General features: G+C 43.6%; 1 protein-coding gene and 1 pseudogene across 1 annotated transcript in view; both read left to right on the forward strand.

The window, feature by feature from the left end:
• The first annotated feature begins 383 nt into the window (after positions 1-383).
• LOC112391691 (dnaJ homolog subfamily C member 8 pseudogene) lies at positions 384-10,632 on the forward strand (annotated as a pseudogene).
• A 1,719-nt stretch (positions 10,633-12,351) lies between these two features.
• Positions 12,352-25,558, forward strand: part of GALNT8 (polypeptide N-acetylgalactosaminyltransferase 8) — an 84,795-nt gene continuing 71,588 nt past the window's right edge. Inside the window, 6 exon segments of the mRNA XM_024733126.1 lie at positions 12,352-12,540; positions 12,991-13,176; positions 14,133-14,270; positions 14,816-14,870; positions 14,873-14,910; positions 15,916-16,083. Of these exon segments, the coding sequence (XP_024588894.1) occupies positions 12,352-12,540; positions 12,991-13,176; positions 14,133-14,270; positions 14,816-14,870; positions 14,873-14,910; positions 15,916-16,083 (774 nt within the window).

Below are 25,558 nucleotides of genomic sequence, written 5' to 3' on the forward strand. Positions count from 1 at the left end.
GCTTGTTGTCTCTCTTCTGATTGGTTGTTGTTGGTGGTGTTTTGAGAATCTTAATCATTAAACTTCTGGTTCCAACTAGTCTGGGGTCGATGTGCTTGTGGTCAGCATGTAGTCACCATCTTCCACCTGGGTGGTGGTCTCAGTTTTTGCAGAACAACTCAAAGATATGTGTCAGATGGTTACGTACATCCCTTGAGGGGAACTAGGACTCTGTTTTATCACTGAACTATTGCTTGAGCTCTCATAGCTTTTCTTGCTTAACTGCTTTTCCTTTGTTCCTGCATTGCCTCACTTCCTTAATTAGTAACTGCTTGAATCTGCTCTTGGGAACTCAGGGAAGGCCTAGGAGACCAAAGCCTTTTTCTACAAACAAGAAATGGGACATGGAGCGACTTTGGTACCGGGGAGGGCCCTGCAGGGTCCTGCTTGGTTCCAATAACAAAGTCCATTCCTCCCATCACACAGAAACACACACACACGCACACCACCACCAGTGGCATCACCACCACACATGTGGAGTCCACCCATCACCTGTGGATGCTTCTCTCACCACTTCTTTTCTGCTTTGAAGATGTTGTACACCATCCCAACTTTGGATGAAATGTGATACCCGTCTGGCTACTGCTAGACAGAAGTCTGAAGCTAAGACCTTCCAGAGAAGGAAGCAAAGAAAGAGAGCACCAGGGCATCCTTCCAAACATTTATCTAACAGCTTCTCTGGCTCTCTCACGTTTCTCCAGAGACTTCAGAAAAAGAAAAATTTCCTGGAGTTTCTAATTGCCCTTATTTTTATTATCAGGAGGCATATGCTTTAATGGCATCATTAAAATCTTTTACTTTGTTAATTATACAATATCGTGAATATTCATATAAAAATCTTTTTATGGACAGAAGGTTTCATTTTTCTTGGGTGGTACCTAGAAGTGGAATAGCTAGATCTTATAATTAACTTTAGGAGCGAGTGTTCTATAAATGCCAATTAGGTCATGTTGATTATGTTATTCAGATCTGCCATATCATGATTATTGGGATAGGAAGAAAGATGCATAGGGGGGCCCTATGATCTCCACTCCCTGGTGTTACTCCCATGATTAAATTATGTTACGTGACAAAGAGGCTTTTATAGATGCAATTGTAGAAGACCAAAATATGGCACCCCAGAATATGCCTCCTTGTCCTAAGGATTATTTTGAACTGATTATTTTGAGAAACAGAAGACACAGGAGAAGCTCTGAAACTAAAGTAGAAGTTACCCTTTTATAAGAGGAGTTTACATTTACAAAGGAAATCTCCGTTTGTAAGAGTTTCTCCTTCTCTGTACCTGGAAGACAAGGATGACTATAAATCACAAGAGACTCTTATCAATGGATAAGGTACCAGCTTAAGTCTGCATAACTAGTCTTACTTTTATTTACCTTACTTTTCCCGATCACTCCCATAACTGGCCTCCCCCACACCCTTCTTTCTCTGTTTTTAGCTGAAGACGACAATATTTAAGCCTGAATTCTAAGCCCATTCCTTGAGGATTACTCATTTCTCTGGTTATCTCTCCCAAGAACTATACATGTGATAAAGTTTAGTTTGTTTTTCTCTTCTTAATCTGTATTTTATGATAGTAACCCCAGAACTTAGAAGGCTAGGGGAAAGATATTTTTCTTCCCCTACACGTTTAAAATGACTTATGAGTTGACCTCAAGATTAGGGAGGCTGGGCTTCCCTGGTGGCACAGTGGTTGAGAGTCGGCCTGTCGATGCAGGGGACATGGGTTTGTGCCCCGGTCTGGGAAGATCCCACATAATCCCAGTGGACGTGCTCCATTTACATGAACTCTTTAAAATCAGACAGTTTTCCCTGGCTAGTAGCGGAAGAGGAAGTCAGAGAGATTTCAAGTGTGAGGAAGGAGATGGAGGGGCCCAGGTGGCAAGGGAAGCAGGTACCTTCTAGTTGCTGAGAGTGGCCTTGATTAACAGCCAGCAAAGAAACAGGGACCTCAGTCCTACAGCTTCAAGTAACTGAATTATGCCAACAATCTGAACGACCCTAGAAGTGACTTTCCCCAGAGGCTACAGAGCCCAGAGTGGTTGACACCTTGATTTTGGCCTTGTGAGACGCTTGGGAGAGAACCCATTTAAGACCACCCTGGCCTGTGACCTACAAAACTATGTTGTTTTAAGCCACCTCTTTGTGAAATTTGTTATACAGCAAGAGAAAACTAACGCATGTATGTACTAACTTTTTGTTCCAACTGTTTTATCACTTATTCTCTCCAGGATTGTAGATTTGCCTATTTATCTTTAGTTATGACAGTTTTTGCTTCATGGATTTTGACGCTCTAAGGTTCACATACATGTAAGATAGTTATGCCTTCCTGACTGATTGACCCTTTTGTTGTTATAAAATTTCTACTTCATCTCTGATAATACTCCTTGTTTGGAAATCTTCCTTGTCTGGTATTAACATAACTGCACCAGGTCTCTTCTCTCCAAGAAGATATAACAATGCTTAATGTGTATACACCTGACAACAGAGTGTCAAACCACACGAGGCAAAAACTGATAGAACTGCAAGGACAAATAGATTAATGCACTATTACACTTGCAGACTTTGGTGCCCCTCTGCATATACTGAACAGATCTACCAGGCAGACAGTCAGTCAGTACATAGTTGAACTCAAAAACACCGTCAATCAACTGGATATAATGGACATCTATAGGATACTTCATCTAACAACAGCAGAATACACATTCTTTTCAAGCTTGTGTAGGACATTCACCAGGTAGACCACATTCTGGGACATTAAACTCACCTTCACAAATTTAAAAGACTAGAAATCTTACAATGCATACTCTTAGATCACAGTGGAATTAAAATAAAAGATAGCTGGAAAATCCCTAAATACATGGAGATTAAACAACATAGTTCCAAATAACACAAGGGTCAAAGAAGAAATCTCAAGAGAAATTTTAAAATGCTTTGAACTAAATTGAATTGAAAATAGAATTCATCAAAATTTATGAGATACAGTGAAAGCAGTGCCGAGAGGGAAATGTATAGCATTAAATGCACATAATAGAAAAGAAGAGGAAGAGTCATGTGGTGACCAAGTTGGGGAAATGGTGGCTATAGGGGTGAGCAGGCTTGGGGTGGAAGGGGCAGCACAGAGGAAGCATTTATGACCTTCTACTGTGAGGTGAAACAAATAAAGAAGAGAGATTCAGTTCTAAAGTCCAAAAATGAGATTGAAAGATTGACCTGTCCTGGTTCCTCCTACTTCAACTTGAACCCTGATGTTCTTCAGATAGATCCTGAAGTGACAGATGAAGAAATTAGAAAGTAGTTTCAGCAGTTATTCATATTGGAGCATCCTGACAAAAAAGAGGGTGATGCTGATGGAGCACAAAACCCTTTTGAAGCTGTGGACCATGTTTACAAGTTGCTACTGGACCAGGAACAAAAGACGAGGGCCCTGGATGTAATTCAGGCAGGGAAATAATACTTGGAACACACAGTGATAGATTAAAAAGGCAATTAAAGAAGGAAGGAAAACCTACAAATGTGGAGGAGGAGGATCTCAAGCTGTTCAAACAAGCAGTATACAAACAGACCATAAAACACATTGCTGAGCTGGAAATTAAAAGGAAAGAGAGAGAAATGAAAGAGATGCATGAAAGGAAATGAATAAGGGAAGAAGAGATTGCAGCTCAAGAAAATGATTTTTAAAAATCATTTTTTTATCTTTTTACTTCACATTGGATAATTTCTATTGATACGCCTGGAAATTTATGACCTTTTTGTCTGAAGTTGCCAATTTGCTATTAAGTCCACCCAGTAAGTCTTTAATTTCAGATACTATAAATTTCAATTCTAGAATTCCCATTTGGTTCTCTTTTAGTTTCTAGTTTTTCCTTGAGATTTCACCATCTCTACATTCATTATGTCCATCTCTTTCTTTAAATTCTTGGACATTTTTATAATAGCCATTTTTTTTTTTTTAATTTATTTTTTTATTTTTTTTTGCGGTAGGCGGGCCTCTCACTGTTGTGGCCTCTCCCGCTGCGGAGCACAGGCTCTGGACGCAGGCTCAGCGGCTATGGCTCACGGGCCCAGCCGCTCCGCGGCACATGGGATCCTCCCAGACCGGGGCACGAACCCGCGTCCCCTACATCGGCAGGCAGACTCTCAACCACTGCGCCACCAGGGAAGCCCTATAATAGCCATTTTAAAGTCCTAGTGTTTGAATGACTACATCTGAGTCATCTTCTGGTGGGTTTCTATTGACTTGCGTTTTAATGGGTCACATTTTTCTGCTTCTTCACATGTCCAGTAATTCATGATAATATCCTTGACATTGTGAATGAATCCTTGTAAAGCATCTGGTTTATATTGTTTTCCTTTAAAGAATGTTGAGTTTTTTTCCGACTGTTAATATACTGGAAGCTTATTTTGATGTTGTTGAGACTTGCTTTTGGGCTTTGTTAGAGTGGGTTTAGAGTGGCCCTTACCCTAGGACATGGTTCTTCCTATTGTCTTAGCAGGATACCCAGGGTGTTCACTAAGATGTCTCCGTTGTGACTCAGCCAGAATTCCTGTATCTGCTAAGGCTGTGTGACGTCTAGCATCTTTGTTATGTCTTAACCCTGTAACAGTTGTGCTAGGCTAGACCTTGTGGAGTTTCTCCCTGGGCTCATTAAGTCTATCCCATGTCTGGGAATCTGGAGGGAATGCTGGGAAATCATCCTCTTTCTAGGTAGCTCCTTTAATTTTGGTACCCTGCACTGAAATTTACAGATGCTTTAGCAGCTCCCAAATTTAGCTCTGACTCCTCAGCTCAGTAGACTATCATTCTCTGTCTGAGGCTGACCATCCTATATGCCATAGTTGCAAAATTGTCCCCAGATCAAGAGATGGGGTAAATGTAGGACTCAACTCATGCTTCCCTCTCTCAGGGATCACGGTTGTTTGCTGCCTATTGCCTGAAAACAGGTGTCTCATATACTTTGTTCAGTTTTATAGTCTTGGCAGGAGGGAAACTCTGATTCCAATTACTCCATCATAGCTGGAAGCAGACGTTGATTCCAGAAAGCCAAAAAAAAAAAAAAGAAACTACGGTGCTTTTCCATCTATTTTCAGCTGATTCTTTGGTAAATTTGACGCAAGGTAGAGATACCCCTTTCTGAACTCATCAAATGAACCTTCATTTGCCTGAAATTCCAGAATATCTTTTTTAAGTGCTTCTTCCAATTTTTTGTTTCAAATGGATAGTTTCACCTTGAATTGTTTAAAGTCTCACTGGAATGCCTAGATGAAACAGAAACTGAGCTGTTGCTGGCAGGTGGCAGCTGGTAAGTAACGTAGTGCTTCAAATCATCATCCATCAGATAACATTTGAAGAACTGAATTTAAAGGCTTATGAAAGTGAATCGCATAGACAAGTGTGAGCTGCCTAAAAATTGCGTCTACTCTAGTTCTGATGTTAATGACCAAGACTTCCCTACCAGGTCACTGATGCAACTCACAATCAGGTGTGGTAAAAAAAAAAAAAACCCCAAAGTCATGTTTTGGTCGTGATTCCAGTTCCCGTCTTCTTTTGCTGTTTTGTTCTGCAATCTGTATTGGTCTATTTTCCAGGCTAATTTTTTTCCCTTGGGCCAACTCTGCTCTTTTATAGATACTCAGGGCTGGTGAATAATTGCAAAGAATTCTGTTGCTCTGCCATTTCTCCAAGTTAAATGTTTATCAATTTTATTGACTACACCATTGTCTCTTCCTAATTATGTACAAATGTATTAGGTTTTATGATGCTAATTCTGCAGCACGATTCTCTTTCCTCTGTTGCTATGGTGAAAAAGATTTGTCTAAGCCTCTTGATTATTGGTGGGAAAGACCGCCTTTAAAGTGGGTTTCTTACTCAGCAATTTTGCTTACCTTATGGTTTTTTTGGGGGTCTTACTATGTGATATTCTCACTCCTGGCTGAGCAGCTGAAGTGAAAAACTATTGTCATGGAACCCTTGTTTCTGCATCATATATAGACTTTAGCATAATGATAAATATATAGGCAACCAGTCCAGGAGGTCAGGAAGGACGTTAGGAAATAGATATCTGTGCAAAAGAAAAACTCTGCAGACTATCTGTACTAACCCCCAAAACTATAGCATAAAAAAAAGTGATTAAAACACTGAAACAAATACAACCTGATCCAGAGTAGATATCACTTAACCTTCTGATTCTCAGTTTCCTTATCTGTGAAATGGGGTAATAATCCTTGCATCAAAGGATGGTTATGATGGTGCCTAACACTGGCTGGCCCATAGAAGGTGCTTACAAAATATTTATTTCCTTTTTCCCTCCAACACATGCTCACAATCCACAAATCAGCTTTTTCTTAGCCACTGTTATCAACCCTATTCCTTGTCAGATGAATGAATCCTCTGAAATGACACAGATATTTGTAACCGATTAAGAAAGGGTACAGTTTAATCTCTTGAGAACAAATTAGACGTTAAGAATGGCCACTGAGCTTGAAAGAATTTAAAGTTCATCTCTCAGGCTCCTCTGCTTTAAATATTGATGATCCCCAGGCTTTAGCTGAAGGCTTCTATCTGCACGTAACCTGAGTGATTTTATCCAGCTCTTATGAAGTCAACCACCATGTACACGGTGATGACTCCCAAATTCACGTCTCCAATCCAGATTGTTCAGACTCAATGTGGCCAAACTTAAATGTACCCATTTCTTTTTCTCCTCTCGTGTGAATGGTGTTATCGTTCAAACAATAATTATAACCACAAGAACAGCTATAACCACCAAGGCGGTAGCAATAGCGGCTCACATTTACTGAGCACTGCTTCCATTCTGAGCATTTTATGTACATTATTGCATTTGACCCTCATAACAAAAATATACATTGGTCTCTGTTTCCAGTTCCTGGCACAGAGCTCGTGAAACCATTGTAAATTCCTAAGTGATAAGAACACTAGGAACATGTTTTGTTCTATGGAGGTGACTCTGGGTGAGCTCCTGTATGGGGGCTGGTCACCAGAAAGACCAAGTCATGCCTGTAAGGTCGGATCTTTTAACAAACGGCACCACGAAACAGAGGAAAGCTTCAAGTGAGCTTTATCAGGGAGCGCTCCCGGGCGAGGTTCACTGGTCCGAGAGAAAGGGGGCCAGAGAAGTCGCGCCCGGGCGAGGGTTGGGCAAGATTTTATAGGGGAAGAAGGGAAAGGGGTGTGGTGAATCTGGGAGGGCGCAGGGTATTCCTTATTTGGTGGTCTTTTCGGGTATCCTGGGGGACCGTTAGTCCCGCCCCTCGAAAGGCGGGAAGGCTGGGCTGGGTTCAAAGTCCCCAGGTCAGTTCCTGGAACTGGGTGGTCTGGAGAATTTCGTTCTGATGCAACCCGTGAATCTGATTGTGTTCCCCTGCCTCGGGCTTGTTGGCCTTACAATGCTTAGAAGCTTGGAATTTTCAGCCTCACCTTCCATCTTCCAGAAAGGAGAGAGGGTTGAACAATCGAATTAATATTTCATCATGCTGGTATGAGGAAGCCTCCATCAAAATCTCAGTAGTATGGGATTCAGGGAGCTTCCAGGCTGGTGAGCACATCCACACTGGGAGGGTGATGTACCCCAGCTCTGTGGGGCAGAAGCTCCTGTGGTCAGGACCCCCCCAGATCTTCTCTATTTATGCCGTCGTCTGACTGCTGAACTGTATCCTTTATTCTGTTCTTTGCGGTTGGCATCTGAAGTGCGGAGCAGTCTTGTGGGACTGGGCCCTCGCCATGTGGAATCTGATTATCACCAGGGAGATACTGTCAGAATTGAATGACATTGTAGGACACCCAGCTCGTATCACAGAGAACTGCTTGGTGTGGGAAAAACTCCCACACCTTCGGTGACCAGAAGAGTCGAAAATGAAGTGTTATGTGTGATAATAATGTAACACAGGAGACACACAGTAGGGAGCCCCAGAAACCCACACATACACTTCTGGTCACTGAAGTCTTCATTGTGAATCGTGCTGTAAGTAGAGAGAAAGAGGCACACAAGAAGTTTTCTTCTTTACAAGTGCCAAGACAATTTAATGGCGGAAAGAATGGTGTTGGGACAACTGGGCATCTACGTGCAAAAAGACGAAGTGGGTGCTTAAATCACGTCAGACGTAAATATTAACTCAAAATGGTCATAGATGTGAGAGATAAAATTTTAAAACTCTGAGAAGAAAACATGAGTAAATCTTGAAGATCAGGTGTTGTTAGGCAATGATTTTGAGATATGACACCAAAAGTCTAAGTGAGAAAAGAGATGACTGAAAATTTTTTCTTGCTGCAGATAATATCAAGAGAGTGAAAAGACAGATCTTTGAGTGGGATAAAACATTTACAAACCATATATCCGGTAAGGTACTTGAATCTAGAATATATAAGTAACTCTTACAACTTAATAATAAAAAGACAAATAACCAAATTAAAAATGAATAAAGTCCTTAGATATTGCTCCAGAGAAGATATACCAACAGCCAACAAGCACAGGGAAAGATGGTCACATCATTAGTTATTAGGGAAATGGAAATTAAAACCATGGTGCGGTAATACTTCACACCTACTGGGAAGGCTATCATCACAATAGGGTAATGACAGATATTGTCCAGGATGTGGAGAAATTGCAACCAACATTTATTACTGGTGGTAATGTAAAGTGGTGTGGCCACTTTGGAAAACAGTACATTGGTTCATCAAATTGTTAAATATAGGGTTACCACATGACTTAGCGATTTCACTCTTAGGTGTGTATGTTAGTAAAATGAAAACATATGCCAACACAAAAGCTTGTTCGAGAATTTTCAGAGTGGCATTAATAACAGCCCCAAAGTAGAAACATCCTAAATGTCCAACAGTGGATGAATGGTTAAACATGTGGCAAACCCATGCGATGGAATAGTATTTGACAATAGAAAGAAATGAAGTACTTAAAATATGCTACATTGATGAACTTTGAAAACATTAAGCTAGGTGAACACAAAAGACCACATATCGTATGTTTCCATTTAAATGAAAAGTTCAGAATAGGCAGTTCTATAGAGATAGAAAGTGGATTAACAGTGGCCTATGGCTATGGGGGGATGGGGTTGGGGAGAAATAGAGTGACTGCTAATAGGTATGGGCTTTCTTTTTAGTGTGATGGAAATGTTCTAAAATTAGATAGTGATGATGGTTGCTCAGCTCTGTGAATATTAAAAACAATGAATTGTACATTTTTTAAAATTTTATTTTTTCCCTCTGGAGAGTTTAAAAATTTTTTTTACTGGGGTATAGTTGATTTACAATGCCGTGTTAGTTTCAGGTGTCCAGCACAGTGAATCAGTTATACATACGCATAGATCCACTCTTTTTTAGGTTCTTTTCCCATATCGATCTTTATAGAGTATTGAGTAGAGGTCCCTGTGCTGTACAGCGGGTCCTCATTAGTCATCTATTTTATATATAGTAGTGTGTGTGTGTCAATCCCAGTCTTCCTATTTATCCCTCCCCCATACGCTTTTAAATGGGTGAATTTTATTGTATGTGAAATATATCTTGATGAGGATGTTAAAAAAAAGAAGAGGTCAGTGCCTAGCATACGGTAAAGCATTTAATAAATATAAACTCTGACACTTAAAAAATGTGTTAAGCACACATCTCTGGACAGTTGGCCACCTCGCTTTAGAGGTGAAGGAGAGCACTGTGTCAAAAATGACGGAAGGTCTGAGAACATGGAGAAAGGGTGGTGGCAGTGGCAGATATAGGGGCCGGGGAGTAGACATTGGGAGTACAATTAACCTCTAGCTCAAAAAACGTAAATGCAGAAATCATTATTTTATGCACGGTACTTAGCAAAGTCCTGAGGATGACCCAAGTTCCTTGTGGCTGGGTTTTCCTACCCACCAGAGCATCCCGTGAATTTGCCTGGAACCTCAATTCTCCAACTTAGGACCCAAAGCCCTTCTTACCATTTCTGAGTTCATCACGCTTTTCTCTGCTCTCCCTTCTGCGTCTCATTTCATCTTCCGCAAGAAATCCTATTTCTCTTAATACTTTGTGATTCAGAAAAACAGATTTCGCTGGAAATAGAGGGAGTGTCAGGGAAGGGTCATTCTTTTCCTTTTCTTGATAAAACGGTTTACCCATATCCAGTTTCCTTTGTTTGTGTGTGTGGCCGTTTGCCTTTTCAAACCTCTAAGCACTTGTTAGGACACGTATTTCTCCTAACAGCAGCAGACCTTGGAGAACATCAGAGCTGCACGGGGTGTTGTATTCTGACATCTAGAGGCCACGCAGTGATGGTACGCACGAATGCGTATAATTAGAGAGGGAGTGTCAGTCTGATGCCCTCAGCACTGGTCCAGCACCCTGTGTATTCCTGGCACTGTACCAGAGCTTGACACTGTCTGAGATCAGAATCAGAGTCAGGCTCTGTCATTGCTTAGCTGGTAAACGTGGGCACATTCCTTTAATGGGGGTAATCATAATACTTACGTGGTGAGGGTTAAATTCCTGAAACATCAGGGTAGTTTGTGATACAAAGTAAGCCATTGTACCTATGAGCAGAAGCTTCATGTCTCTGTGCGTTTGAGAGCGAGAGAGAGAGAGAGAGAGAGAGAGAGAGAGAGAGAGAGAGAGAGACAGACAGAGAGAGAATGAGGAGGGGGCAATTGGCAAGTGGGAATAAATTGAGAGAGAAAAATCTGAAACCTATGGTTTCAGGATAAGAGTTAAAATTGCTTCATCAATGACAATTCTGACTTCTATCTTTTCACTTGAATTTAAGGTTTCTTGTGCCCACTGTTCATTTTTCTCCCTTAAACGCCTGTGGATTGGAAAACTCTTTTGGGAAAATGGAAGGAAAGTTGTATTGGGATTTTTTTTTTTTTTTTTTTTTTATTCTCACTGTTGTGGCCTCGCCCGTCGCGGAGCACAGGCTCCGGACGTGCAGGCTCAGCAGCCACGGCTCACGGACCCAGCCACTCCGCGGCATGTGGGATCTTCCCGGACCGGGGCACGAACCCGTGTCCCCTGAATCGGCAGGCAGACTCTCAACCACTGCGCCACCAGGGAAGCCCTGTATTGGGATTTTTAAATGTTTAGCTACAGAAAATAAAGTCTGAAAACAAGCTAGATGGAACCTCTACATGGTGCTGGGAACCAAAGAGGTGAAATGGAGGAGAAGGACGAAGAAAAGATGTGCTTCGAGTTTATCATCTTAGAAGATGGTGCCATTTAGTCCTCCTGGCAGCCCTTTTGTGGCTGAGCCCCTTGAGGCTCAGGGAGGGGGCAGGCTTCCCCCCGCTCGCTGCCAGGGGTGCAGTGATGGATTGGATACAGGCATTTGGATTTCAAAGCCTGGCTGTTTTTCACTTTGCTATTCTGGATCGTAGAGATGGTGAGGGAGGGGAAGCTGTGGGTTCAGAAGTAGAGGAAGGGGTGAAAAAAATTTGAAAGTCAGATAAGGGGACTGACCATCCCCCCCCCCCCACCAACCCTGGGTGTTAACTGAACCAGCAGGACCTGAGTTGCTCTGGGGGTCCCACAGACATGAGTGTGGTAGCTTGCTAACCACTGCTGGATGGGCTAATAGCTCCCAGAAAATGCAAGTCACTTGGACAGCCATGAGCAGAACACACAGGAGCCATTGTATCGATCTAATATCACTAGACAGTTCAATCATCTACTGGCATAAAGAATACATTTTAAGCCACGTATTAGAATGTGTGGGCTGCCAAGCACGTTTGTATCCATTAGGATGACAAACATTTATAATTAGATCATAAGTCATGGTATCTCTTGGTCAAGAATTCCCTGAATTAGTTACCAATTGCTGTGTGATAAAATCATCACACACTTAGTGGCTCAAAGCAATATCCATCTATCGTCTCACAGTTCCTGTGGGGCGGGAGCCCATGCCTGGCTCAGCTGGGTCTTCTGTAAGGCTGCAGTCAGGGTGTTGGCCAGGGCTGGGTTCTCATCTGGGGTTGGCCGGGGGTAGGTCTGCTCCAAGCTCGTGTGGTTGCTAACAGCACTCAGTGCCGTCAAGTCTTCCAGACTGAGGAAGCGCTCAGCTTTCTCTGGCTCCCAGTTGGGAGCCGCCCTCAGTGTCTTGCCATGTGACCTCTCCCTTTTGTGGCTTGATTCTTCAAAGCCGGTAAAACGGTGCATCTCCCAGCAAGATGGACACTACCTGCTTATGTAACGCAATGACACACATGTAGTCGTGCACGTGCTGTCCTCTTTGTCCACAGCCTGTTGGTTAGAAAGTTTCAAGGCCACCCTCAGGGGAGGGGATTAGGGAGACACGTGCATGCCAGGAGTCAGGCCTCATGCGGGCCCCTGAGAGTCTGTCCACCACATTGCCTTACATCCAGCACCAGGCCAGAGAGCAGTCATGGGAAGCTAAGTCCAGCGAGACTGGCCCAGGCCATGGCGTACCTCAGGACTTCTACATTTTCCCTGGGGATAAAGGAGCAGGGGCCCTCCTCTGGTCCCTTCAGGAGGACTTCCTGAAGGAGGTAGGATTTCTGGCGCTGTCTGAGCGACAGGAGAGAAGCAGTTTTGTAGACGTCTAAGGAAGATGGTTTTAGATGAATAGTTTAGGGGTGTGTTGAGATGGAGGTAGGAGGACTGAATGTACACTCTTTAAAAAGTGGTTCCAGGGCTTCCCTGGGGGCGCAGTGGTTGAGAGTCTGCCCGATGCAGGGGATGCGGGTTCATGCCTCGGTGCGGGAGGATCCCACATGCCGCGGAGCGGCTGGGCCCGTGAGCCATGGCCACTGAGCCTGCGCGTCCGGTGCCTGTGCTCCGCAGTGGGAGAGGCCACAGCAGTGAGAGGCCCACATACCGCAAAAAAAACAACAAAAAAAAAGTGGTTCCAGAGTGTGGTCTCTGAGTCAACAGGCTGTGCACTTTCTGGCCATGGGTCCAGCCTGCCCAGGCGAGTTTGCTTTTTTCTTCTCTTGCAGGTGTGGCAATGCAGTGGGAGAATCAAGGTCTTGCCCTGTTCCCGGGTTGCCCACCTGGAGAGACACCACAAGCCCTACTCCTTGGACCTGAGTATTCTCTTGAAGCATAATGCCCTGAGAGTGGCTGAAAGCTGGATGGATGAGTACAAAGACATGGTCTATATGGCCTGGAACATACCTCTCCAGGTTCATCCTGGACTTGAACAGAAGCAGAGATGGATGAAGAAGGAAGAGGTGGTGGTCACGGCGGGAAATGGGAAGGGATCAAGCAGAAGTGCCATCCCAGCCGTAAAGAATTTAAGTCAAGTCCCGATAGGGCGAGGATAATGACGTTAGCATTTATGTCCCAGGACTAAGTTCCAGGCTCTCATGACTCGTCACAACGTACCTCTGGCCTAAGGCTTATTTTTATTATTTTAAGCTTTCGGATGAGGAAACTGAAGCACAGAGTGGAAAGGAAGTTGCTTAAGGTAATAAGGTCGTAAGAGCAGAGATAGGATTCAAACCAAGGAAACTTCTACATTCCATGTCCTTCATCCGTCATCTATACTGGGGGGTTCCTTGTGGAATCTGTCTAAAGAGGACACAAACATGGCGGTTGGGGTGTGGGATGGTGGGAGCAGGCACAGGAATCCTGTTGGATGCACGTGAACGAAGATGACTTTCTTGGCTAAGGCCACATCATTTGCCCTAGTCCCCGAGGCCGGCATGACATGCCGTCTCTGTTCCTGAGCTGTGGCTCTGGGCTGAAGCATTCTTCCACTTTGATTGGCCACAGATACCACTTCTAGAAAATCTCCTTTAACCTCCAAATCTTGCTGCCAGAATATTCCTTTTGGAAGCCTTTTCTGGATGTCACGAGGAATATTTTGTGCCTGGTTGATGTGAATATTATCTCAAACAGGAGCAGTCTTGCTAATGATGAGACGTAAACCCCGCTACGCAGGCGTTGCAAGTGCCTTTGCAACTAGCAGATATTCCTAGGGGTCAAGCTTCTTCCACTTTCCCTGGAAAACTATAAATGATTAAGGATATCTTACAGGGAATTAGGGAAACACCCAGTTCCCTCATGCATTACCCATACCCTTTGGTGGAGTCAAGGGTGTTGCAAGGTACAGACATGTTCCGTGTTTTATTTGCAGAGCTCTGGAATCGATTTTGGAGACGTTTCTTCCAGAATGACCCTCCAGAAGAAACTGAAATGCAAAACTTTTGACTGGTATCTGAAAAATGTTTATCCGGTCCTGAAGCCAATCCACAGCACTGCGGGCTACGGAAGAGTAAGTTTCATGAAATTGCGTTTCAGATTTTAAATGTTTGGATATAAAAGACCACGAGACCTGAATCATCTCATGACTGCCCGGACAAGGGTTTCCAAAACCCATCCTCCCCGATTCCCTGCCTGCCCCCAACTCCTTCCTCAACTTCTTACGCTTGAACCCTCTAGTTTCCCTTCCTCTCTTGCTCCCCGGTCCCCATCTATTCCTTCTCTCCGCCTCTGGTTCCTTACTTTGCAAACCGCAGCCGTTGCTCTGACCCTCACAGTTTCTCAGCCAGTCAGGGCATGTGGCCTTACCCACCGGACTGCAAGTGTAGGAGCCCCTTCTTTATATATGGTCTGATGCTCTGAGGGGGTGTGTGTTCCCAGGAAGTGGGCATCACAGCAGAGCCTCACTTCAGCTTAGAAAGTAGCTGCCGGGATCCCAAATTCCCAATGCCTTTGGCATCCTTAGAGTACCGGGCAAAATGCAGGGCCTGGGGAGGCTTGGGGACCCTCCTTCTCTGCCTCCTTCCAACAGTGTTGCCTTGTGTTTTGCTCCTTCAGATGGAAAACCCATTGGATGAAAGTGTCTGCCTGGACCAGGGAGCTATTCCAGGCAACAGCCGATCATGTATTACCTCCATCAGTACAGTTCCCAGGTATCTTCCCTGCCCCGGCAAGGTGAGTCTGTTGTGGCTCACCCCCTGGTAGCCTTTGCCAGATTTGGACTTGGTGTTAGATGATGGGGAAGCAGGTGCTGAGCATCCCTGGGAGTGGGTAAGGATGAAGCCTGAACCCGTGCTTGTAACTAAGCACTTCCAAGTTCATGTGAGCAGTCATTGCATTTCAGGTACAGGGAGGATAGGAAGAAAGGCCGTGCTCTGGCACGTTCATTCTCCGTGGTCATATCTTCATCGAAAAAAAACCTCCAATCTCTTCCTTTTCCCCTCCTCCCACCGCCCCTTCTATCCACCCTCTGCCCCTTGTCTGCCCTGGAAGGTGGACAGGTGATGCTACCTGTGGTTCCTTCCATAGAGAAGGAAACAGAGGGCTAGAGAAGAGAGAGGCTGAATGGAAGTCCCTCCATGGGGTAAGAGAGGTCTGGCACCACGTGGAGGGTGCACCCAGGGGGCTTTTTCCGCCTATCGCGTGACTTTGCGTGTGACTCTCACAGGAACTTTTTGAGGTCTGCAGGACAGATTGAATTTCCATTTGAGAAAAGAAAAAAATGGAGATGCAGAAACAACCTATTGGTCCAAGCTCACTGAGCAAGGCGGTGAGAGGCTGAGAATTTGAAAGGTTTCCTGACAGCAAGCTCTTAGCTGGGACTTATAATGACAGCTTCGGAAGTTCAGTTGTGTTGTTTTTGTTTTTGTTTTCAAAGATAAGCTCCCTCATCTATGCAGGAATTGATTCTTTTGGAGCCTTTGTATGGAAGGAAGGCGGCTAGTGTCCCTCCCTCATGCCTGGTCTTTCTAGAATCAGCTGGGGATGAGGGGTGGTCAGAGAAGGGTGCAGAGGTGACTCTTTGTTACCCACGAAAGTTCAGTGGTCCCCCCGTGGTGACTGGGTGTCTAGGGAACCAAGAGCAGTCTTTATGCCCTCTGTAATATCAAGGGCATCCCCACTGAGTCTCCATGGCAAATCCCCTTGTCCTCTTGCAGAATGTCTACTACCACCTAACTGAGGAAGTCTATGTGGGACCACTGATTGCTGAGACAGACATTGATGACTGCTGTCTGACACACCCTGGCAAAGGGGAGAAACCTACTTTAGAGCCATGTTCCAAGGCAGTCAAAAATAGACTGTACATACACTGGGATTTTAAACTGGTGAGTCAAGTGTTGTTTTTTTTTAAAGATGGATATATTAAAATATAGTCTGAGAGGTTCAGATTTGATCTAGTAGTGTTTTAGAAAGATTAATTTTGTAGCAGTGTATAGGGAAAAGACTAGAAAAATTTCTAGTCTGGGCATGAAATACTGAGTCTGTTGACTAAGGCGGGGTGGCCAAGGGGAAAAGATATTGGAATGTGTTGTAACTTAACAGTTAAGAGTTTGCCTTCAAATCCTAGTTCAGTCACTTTTAGCTATTTTCTTATCCTCTCTGAGACTCAGTTTTTTCATCTCTAAAGTGGAGATGATAGTTTCTACTTTACGGGCCTGTGGAGATGATTAAACGGGATAATATATGTAAAGTATGTAGCATGGTGCCCGGCACATAGAAAACGTTCAATACTATTAGCTGTTGTGATTATAGCCTTATTATTAATGATAATCAGAGACTCTGGAACACTAGAATGAAATTCGACAGGCACTGATGTAAAAGCCCTGATTTAACATCGTCATCAATTGACTAAGAACAGGGTGGAGGGAATCCAGCAGAGGTCACATGACTGTGGCATGAGGGACATGGCTGACCACGTCTACATGTGAATTAACTGTGTGTCGGAGCTGCATTCCTAAGCCACTTTGGCAGGACTGGGGTGTCCTGAGGGAGAGAGACGGGTAATGCTTTGTTTGTGAATGTATCTCTGAGCATCTTGGTGCTGTGTTAGCGTAGGTTCACATTGTAAGAGACATGGACAGTCTAACAGTAGTTGCTCACTTAAAGCTGATAACCCCTTGAGGAATGCTATGGACTGTCTCCAGGAAAACATATATAGGCACCTATGTGCACAGTTGTGCTATCGTTTTGCTGAGGTTTTTTTTTGTCTACGTTCATTAGAGATAACGGTCTGCAGTTTTTTTGTTTTTGTTTTGATACTGTCTTCGTTTTTAGTATCAGGTTGATGCTGGTCTCATAAAGTGCGTTGGGAAGTGTTCCTTCTTTCTGTTGATAAAATTAGTCATGTTGACAAATATTACAGAAGAGACCAATTTCTGGAAGAGATTGTCTTTAATTGGTGTTAGTCCCTCTTTAAATTTTTACCAGAATTCTTTAGGGACACCATAGGGACCTGGATTTCTTTTTTCAGAACCTTTTAAATTATGAGTTGAATGAAAAAAAGAAATGATATAGGGCTATTCAGATTATTTCGTCTTGATTGAGTTTGGTGGTTTATGGTTTCTGAGGAACTGTTCCACTTCTTCAAATTTATGAGTATAAAGTTATTTGTAGTATTTGATTTATTTACTTATTTTTATTTAGATATAATGGACGTATAACATTGCATTCATTTCAGGTGCACGGCATAATAACGTGATTTATACGTATACTGCGAAATGAGTACCACAGTAAGTCTCGTTACTGTTCATCATCACACAGTTACAATTCTTTTTCTTGTGATGAGAACTTTAAAGGGGTTTTTCAATTTAATAAATTCCCTTAAACATTACAGACTGTATTTATAAATTTAATACATTAAATTTTCTTTTCTAAGAACTTCAATTATCTTGACTTTAAACTGAATGATTTCTTAAGTTCTATTAAATGTTTCAAAAGTGTTTGCGATCCAGTAAAATTTCAACACACAATCACAGATTTATTTAATTACACATTTTAAAATTGGTATCAAAAGGTTAATCGGTAAGACAGTTTTTCTTAAACATTGTAAGTACTTAAAGATAGTAAATGTACACAGAGTCTTTAGCAATTATTATGTGTTTGATTCCTTTCACATCTCAGCTTTATCCTAAATCTCCAGATAGTACTTATGCTAAAGAAACAATGATGACATCCCAAACATTTTGAAGGTTCGTCTTTCCAAGAGAATTTTGGAAGATCACTTACTTTCTTAGCGGGTTGAAGTTGCTGATAGAATAGACATCTTGGCTGGTGTGAGATCTGGAGCTGCGGGACATGCGGGGGAATTCAGCCCACCACTCTGATGTCCAGGCTGGGTCCCTTTGTATGATCACTAATGTCAAGAATTCCAAAAGTTAAAGAGGGAGACACTCGTGTCGCTCACGGTGCATTAGCTGATTTCAAGTCAGGTTTAAGTCCCTTCATTCCATCCAATCTCTTCATACCCATCTTATCTCTTAGGACCACAGCTCTTTCAGACGTGAAAATGATGTTTGTTGGAATCTTGGGTCCCTTTTGTGCTCTGCTTTCTTTGTAGACACAAATCGCACATTCGTTCTACTAAAAAGTTACCAAAGATGTTTCCCAGAACTGAGAGGGAGGGAAGGCTCGATAATTCCTTTGTTGTCTTCCAATTCCATGATTAATGTTTTGAGCCAACCAAAAGAGGTTCTGACCTCTGAAAACCACAGGAGAGATGGTGCCAGTGACTGAGAACAGACTTGTTTGGAGAGAGAAGGCCAGTTTGAGGTATCTGGACTTTCACATGAGGAGCACGGAGGGGAGAGGAGAGGAGAGACAAAGCTGATATAATGGAGAATTTGAGTGACAGTCATTGTTCAGAAGTCTTCTGGATAGCGTGACATCAGAGGATCTCTGGGAGAGGTTGTGAGAAGGAGGAAGCCACTCGTAGTTGGGTTTGAGAAGTGGCCAGGAAGAGATCCCTGAGGGACGGCCCTCACGCGTGCTGGAGGGCACAGCTCCAGAAAGGTCTGACACTAGCCAGAACCCCCAAATTGATTAGGCCCCCCTTTAAGGCGCTAATTCTCTCTCTCTCTTTTTTCTTTTTTAAAATCCATTTATTTATTTATTTATTTTGGCTGTGTTGGGTCTTCATTTCTGTGCGAGGGCTTTCTCTAGTTGCGGCGAGCGGGCGCCACTCTTCATCGCGGTGCGCGGGCCTCTCACTGTCGCGGCTTCTCTTGTTGCGGAGCACAGGCTCCAGACGCGCAGGCTCAGCAGCTGCTCCGCGGCATGTGGGATCTTCCCAGACCAGGGCTCGAACCCGTGTCCCCTGCATTGGCAGGCAGATTCTCAACCACTGCGCCACCAGGGAAGCCCGCTAATTCTAAGACAATATTTTAATGTAAGGAATAATATAGAATGTAGATCAAGATTAATATAGAAAATATGTTAATAGTTATTGCAAAATATTAGGAAAGATTAAATGTCCAAAAGTAGGGGAGATTTTTGTTCATCCCTTGAACTGAATATTGTGTAGTCATTCAAGTGATATTCTCAAAAAGTGTGTTTTCTGAAAAGTGAATGACACTGGAAAATGCACATGATACTATGTTAAGTTTCAAAAACAGGGTATAGAAGCCAGATAGACAATGTTGTCTTAAGCTAAAAAAACGAGCACATATTCTTTTTGTACAAGTGAAAAAGAATCAAAAAATCGTTTAAAAAGTGGCAGGCCATGCCCCTTAAATAAAAACCAAACCAAAAATGTATAAGACCCAGATGAACACATGTAAGAGAAACCAGAGGGGGAGAGTCTGAAGACATGTAAGGAATATTGCCAAAGTACATGTCACATGGAAGTGGAGAGAAAATAGAAAAAAAAAAAAGACCATTGATTTTATCTGCAAGGTCACAATAAACTGTAATTGACAATATTTACTGAGCACATATTATGTACCAGACATTGGATTAAGCATTACCTAATTTAGTCCTTACTCAAATCTTATGAGAAGTATTACCATTAGCTCTACTTTACCTATGAAGTAACTAAAACACAGAGAAGTCGAATAATATTCCAAGGTCACATAGCATAGTAAATATCCAGGGTTCAAACACAGAATCTTATCCACTGTTTTTGCCTCACTGCTTGGGAAGTTTGATTCTGAAAGGGAGAAAAACACTCAATGCTGGTTGAAAAAGATAATAGAGTTAAGGAACATTTTTTCATCTCGAATATTCGGACATTTGGATATATTTAAAGTCATAGAAAAGGAATCTGCCAAGAGGGAGAAATAGGAGAAGGATGTTAGACAGGAAGGGTGTTTGTTTCTCTGGCATCGAGGATGGCTGGGCTCCAGGCACAGGGGGCCGATAGTAGAGACAGAGGCAGGGCAGCTCCTTTGAGACCACCCCTGAGCAGTACCCCGAGATTGCTCATGGCATTGGGGAGGGGCTAGATTGGCTGGGAGCAAGGTCTTCCTGCCAAAGGGAAAAATAAAGGCATTTAGTGAAAGTGAGGGACAAGGGCTGGGGCAGAAGGAAAAAGCATGCTAAGGAGGCTTGGAAGAGCAGCCCTACGGAGTAAGCCAAGTTTTGAGGCCAGACTGCTCGAAGCACTTTTTAGGGGCCAGGGCTGCTCAGTTGGTGGACCCTCTCCAGGAGCGATCTGTGGTCTGGGAATGGGGCCCAGAGAAAGGAGCGGTGGGAGTGATGCGGGCAGTTCAAGAATAGGAAGGCATAATTCCAAAAGAGTCATGTACCACAATGTTCATTGCAGCTCTATTTACAATAGCCAGGACATGGAAGCAACCTAAGTGTCCATCGACAGATGAATGGATAAAGAAGATGTGGCACATATATACAGTGGAATATTACTCAGCCATAAAAAGAAACGAAACTGAGTTATTTGTAGTGAGGTGGATGGACCTAGAGTCTGTCATACAGAGTGAAGTAAGTCAGAAAGAGAAAAACAAATACCGTATGCTAACACATACGGAATAAATGCTAACATACAGGAATAAAGATGCAGACGTAGAGAATGGACTTGAGGACACGGGGAGGGGGAAGGGAAAGCTGGGACGAAGTGAGAGAGTGGCATGGACTTATATACACTACCAAATGTAAAATAGATAGCTAGTGGGAAGCAGCCGCATAGCACAGGGAGACCAGCTTGGTGCTTTGTGACCACCTAGAGGGGTGGGATAGGGAGGGTGGGAGGGAGACACAAGAGGGAGCAGATATGGGGATAAATGTATACATATAGCTGATTCACTTTGTTATAAAGCAGAAACTAACACACCATTGTAAAGCAATTATACTCCAATAAAGATGTTAAAAAAAGTACAAAAGAATAGGAGGACAGCCCTGAATGACCGATGCTGGATGGATGCACCCAGGGAGGTGGGAGGTGGTGGACAGAGGGAGTCCAGGGTGGCCAGGGACGGGGGCAGGTGAGATTGGGGGAGCAGGGTTGGTGGGGGCCGTTGGCGATTGGAAGAGATGAGAGGAAGGGAGGTGGGGTCAGAGAGGGAGCAGAGATTTGGATGTAGAGCTGCAACCCTGCTTGGTGTTAAGCGAACACGAGGTGGGGACAGGTCATCGAGGAGGAGCAGTGAGATCCGGGCTTCTCACCAGACGTCCACATGGATGCTGTGAGCTCTGAGGGTAAAGGGGACCATTTCACCCAGATACTAAGGTAGATTCCTGCAAAGGGGTGGAGAGGGGCACGGGGAGGGAAGAGTTAGGAGAACAGAACAGGACAGATGGCATGACTGTCAGTGTCAAGGTGAGCAGATAAGGAGCAAAGAGGTTGGGGGCATTGGGGGTGGCATAAAGGAGCACAGAGAAGGATGCCCTCCCTCCCCCATTCGCTGTTAGGATGGGGAGAGATGGAGATGAACTAATATCTATTGCACATCTTCCATGTCAGGCACAGAGCTCAATAAATATTACCCGCAATGTTAACCCTGATATCAACTCTAGACCCATTTTAGAGATGAGGAAATTGAGACTTAGGATAGGTAATTTGCCCACATCTCTCTCTTCACAGTGGAGCAGAGATCCAACCCAGACTCTTTGGCTTTAACGCCCTTAATGTTTCCAGCAGTAAACCTTGGTGAAACTCCCACAACAGGAGAGGCAGGAACTGCCTCCCTCCCCAGAGAAAACAGGTTGAGAAAATAGGCTGAGAGTCCTGAACAGAGCTTATACTCCAGTCCCACCACTGGAGTCCCCTGCTGAGGAGGCAGTGGGGTGGGGGAGAATTCTGATGGATTTCACGGGCTCAGGGATGAAGACGTAGAAAGGAGGTCGAGTGCAGAAGGGTCACGGCTCTTCAAGCTGCACCCTGTCTTGCCAGCCATGCTGACCTGATGCTTCCAGCTCAGGAGATACAGATGAGAACATAGGAACCCAGCACAGCATTTTTACTCCCGGGTCTGGGGTTAGTTTGCGGTGGCACTAGGAGAGAAAGCACCGGGTGATCTAACTCAGCACTCCGCTTCGTTTCTCCACTGGATGACTCTCAGAGGATTGAGGGAGCCCTTGGGCTCTTCTCTGAGCACAGCAGGGAGATCATGCTCTACCAGGGCACTTCAATACCTTCAGTTCTTCTCCTTCCATCCAGGGAAGAGCCGTCCTAAACAGAACCACCAAATGATGTCTGGAGACAAAGAGGTACACTTCAGGTGGCTACATGTTTGCTCTGCAGACCTGCACCACACGCGTGTGGACGCTCCAGTACACTGTCGGAAACTGGGGGTCAAACCAACGCCCAGTGATCCTCAGAGAACCTGGGTTCTTGCCAGGAATGGGCTCTGCCCCCAGTGCTGCTCGAAGTGGAGGAGAGGGAGAGAAAGAAGGTGTGTGTGTGTGTGTGTGTGTGTGTGTGTGTGTACTGTGACTTCAGCCAGGACTGTCCTGAAAGGTGCAGCAAATCGACCCGTAATCTTTAAAAAAAATCCCTCCATCCATCCCCTCACAGCAGCTTTCTTCGGATTATCCCATCTCTCCCATAACAGAGACTCCAGGGGCTGAGGATAGGAGAGAACACACCTAACGGACCAATCCCACTCTGCCTAGTACATGAGGATGGTGGAAAAATCCAAGTCCTTCCAAGTCTTTCTCTAAGGAGCTTATAACATTTAATAGACTTGATTAACTGTTTCCTTCCACCATCCCTGAAAATTATGGAGAAAATGAGGCTTGAAACAGAGAGGCATCACTTGTTGGGAAACAAAGAAGGGATTGTAGGTAAATACTAAAGACCAGGGGTCCTTACTGCTGCCCACTGGATAAATCCTTTCCTGTAAGTGGTGAGTTAGGAGGATCTGTCTAGGGGTGCCAGCTTTGGCAAGGTCTTAGGGGCTGGTGGGAGTGAGCATCACGGTGGGAGAGGAAGTAGGATGACCCTGTGTGTGCTGTGTTGTTGGGTTCACCTTTCAAGTATGTCCTTTCTCCAGAGGGTCACCTTTTCTTCTTAGTTTCACGTCAGGGTTACTTGGGTATGATTCTGGGAATTACCAGCCTTCCTTTAAGCATTAGGCAGACAAGACACTGATAATTTAGTGCAGAATTAAATCAGCTAAGAGTTTTTCAAATAAGAAATGTACAAGTCATAAATATACAGCTTGATAAAATTTTCACAGTGACCACGCCCATATCAAGGACTAAAGCGTCACCACAGTTTAAGATTTTATGGTGCAAAAATTAAGGAAGAGGATAAATGTTAAGCAAATGTACAACTTCTAGCTTCTGCCCAGCATGTTGAAGGGAAAATGCAATTCATAGCCGAGCTTTAATAAAAGCATGTGCCCAACAGAAAAAAGGGCAAAAGACATAATATTCTTAAGCAAAAGAAAAAATGTTTAACGTCACTCATAGCGTAATGCAAATTTAAACTGTACTGAGATCATTTCTCAGTTAACTTGGTGAAAATCAAAAAATATGACGGCACATTCTGGTTGGCAGGGCTGTGGGAAACAGCCAATCTCATACTTCGATGGTAGGGATGCAAACTGGTACAGTCCTTTTGGGAGGGATATCTGGCAATAGCTAAAAATACTCTATGTGCATTTTCTATTTGTGCCAGTAATTCCACGTCTAGGTATTTACAGCTCCATAAACAAGAAAATACGTACAAAATAATTCTTTGCAGTATTGATTGTAATTGTAAAATGTTGGAAACAAACCGTAGGCTCAAACATCAGAGAGTGGTCCACCCAATGGGCTGCAGCTATAAAAAAGAACGAGGACCATTTTTTGAATGGATATGGAGTGATTTCCAGTGTGGAAGAAGAAAAACAGTCTAGAGTATGGGTTTTTAGGTAAGAAATGAGGGGGAAAGGTACATGTACCTGTTCATTTCTGGTTAATCTGCATGATAAACCAGAAACTAATGAGATTGGTTACAAATGGGTGGTGGTGGCTGGAAATAGGGTGGAAAGGATTGGCTGTAGGAACAGGATAGAAGGGGTGTGGCAGGGGCGTGACACTTTTCAAGCTACAATTATAATTGTAGCCTTTTAGAACCACGTTATATTTCAGATGCTCAAACACACATACGGTAAAACCGATAAGGTTAGAGGAAACCCCAAATGGAGTACAAATAAAAACAAGTGAACTTAACTATATTTTGATATTTTAACTGAATGCACATACCCTCTGAGAACACTTAGCGTCTAGCATCCAGATCTTGGTTTCTTAATATTTTCCAGTAAAAGGAATTAGGGCTCCCTGGAGAAATAGCTGATTGTAGGGCTTGGGGACTGGGACATTTTCCCATGTTGGGAAATAAGGGACTTCTTAAAGAATGATGGGAACAAGTCATAGACTGCAGCAGCCAGGTTCCAGGGGCTCCCACTGGCCAAATCTAAGACAACTTGAGCATTAAAGTAAACAGTGATTTTTATTATATAGACTATAAGCCATAGAATAAAATAAGAATCCATGAGTCCATACCGATGAGTGATTGGATAAATGGATGGATAGATAGATGGACGAATAAATGAATGAATGGGGGAAAAGGTAAAGCTCTTTCTGATAGCAGAAAGCCAACTAATAAACGTAGGAGAAATTATGGAATTAGAAATTTATTTGGCAACCCCCATAATTAGAATTGTTTCAGGCAAGAATTATCAATGGATGTTAACACTAGTGGGTGATGAGAAACAGGATACATACAGAGTATCAAAGTAACTCCCCAGAAGATATTCATTAACTACAAAGGGAAAATAATAATTTCGTGGCGGAGAAGCCGGGCAGACACCTTAACAAGACGATCAGTATTAAAACATCATCAGTTACAGCAAAAATGGATATCATGTGCTTCCTGATATGACGCTCCCAGAAGAATACATCACTTCTGTGGTATTCCTGCCCACAGTATAGAACCTGAATCTATAATCTTGAGGAAATATCAGTGAAACCCAAACTGAGGGACATTCTTCAAAATAAATGGTCTTTATGCTTCATAAACGTCAGTCATAAAAAGAGACAGACTGAGGAACCGCCCCAGAGTAAAGGAGATTAAAGAGACAGGACAGGTGTCCCGACTTACCTCTCGTGTTTGCACTGCTGCTTCTCTTGAATTCTGGCACTTTTTTCAAGAGAGATGCGCCTGAGGCTGTGGTCATGTATCCTGGGCCCGGTGGTCCCTTTGCTCCAGGCCCCAAGCATCATCCATGCCAGCCTCGAACATCCCAATGCTCTTTAGAGCAAGCACCTTCCTCATTTGTGCTAAACCTAAGAGCTAAAGGGCTGAGGGCTGGGTCATAACAAAGTGAGATTCTAGAAGTTCTAAATTTAATCTCTTATAGAGTC

The sequence above is a fragment of the Neophocaena asiaeorientalis genome, unplaced genomic scaffold (genome assembly GCF_003031525.2).
Source record: "Neophocaena asiaeorientalis asiaeorientalis breed wild unplaced genomic scaffold, Neophocaena_asiaeorientalis_V1.1 scaffold150, whole genome shotgun sequence".
NCBI lineage: Eukaryota > Metazoa > Chordata > Mammalia > Artiodactyla > Phocoenidae > Neophocaena > Neophocaena asiaeorientalis.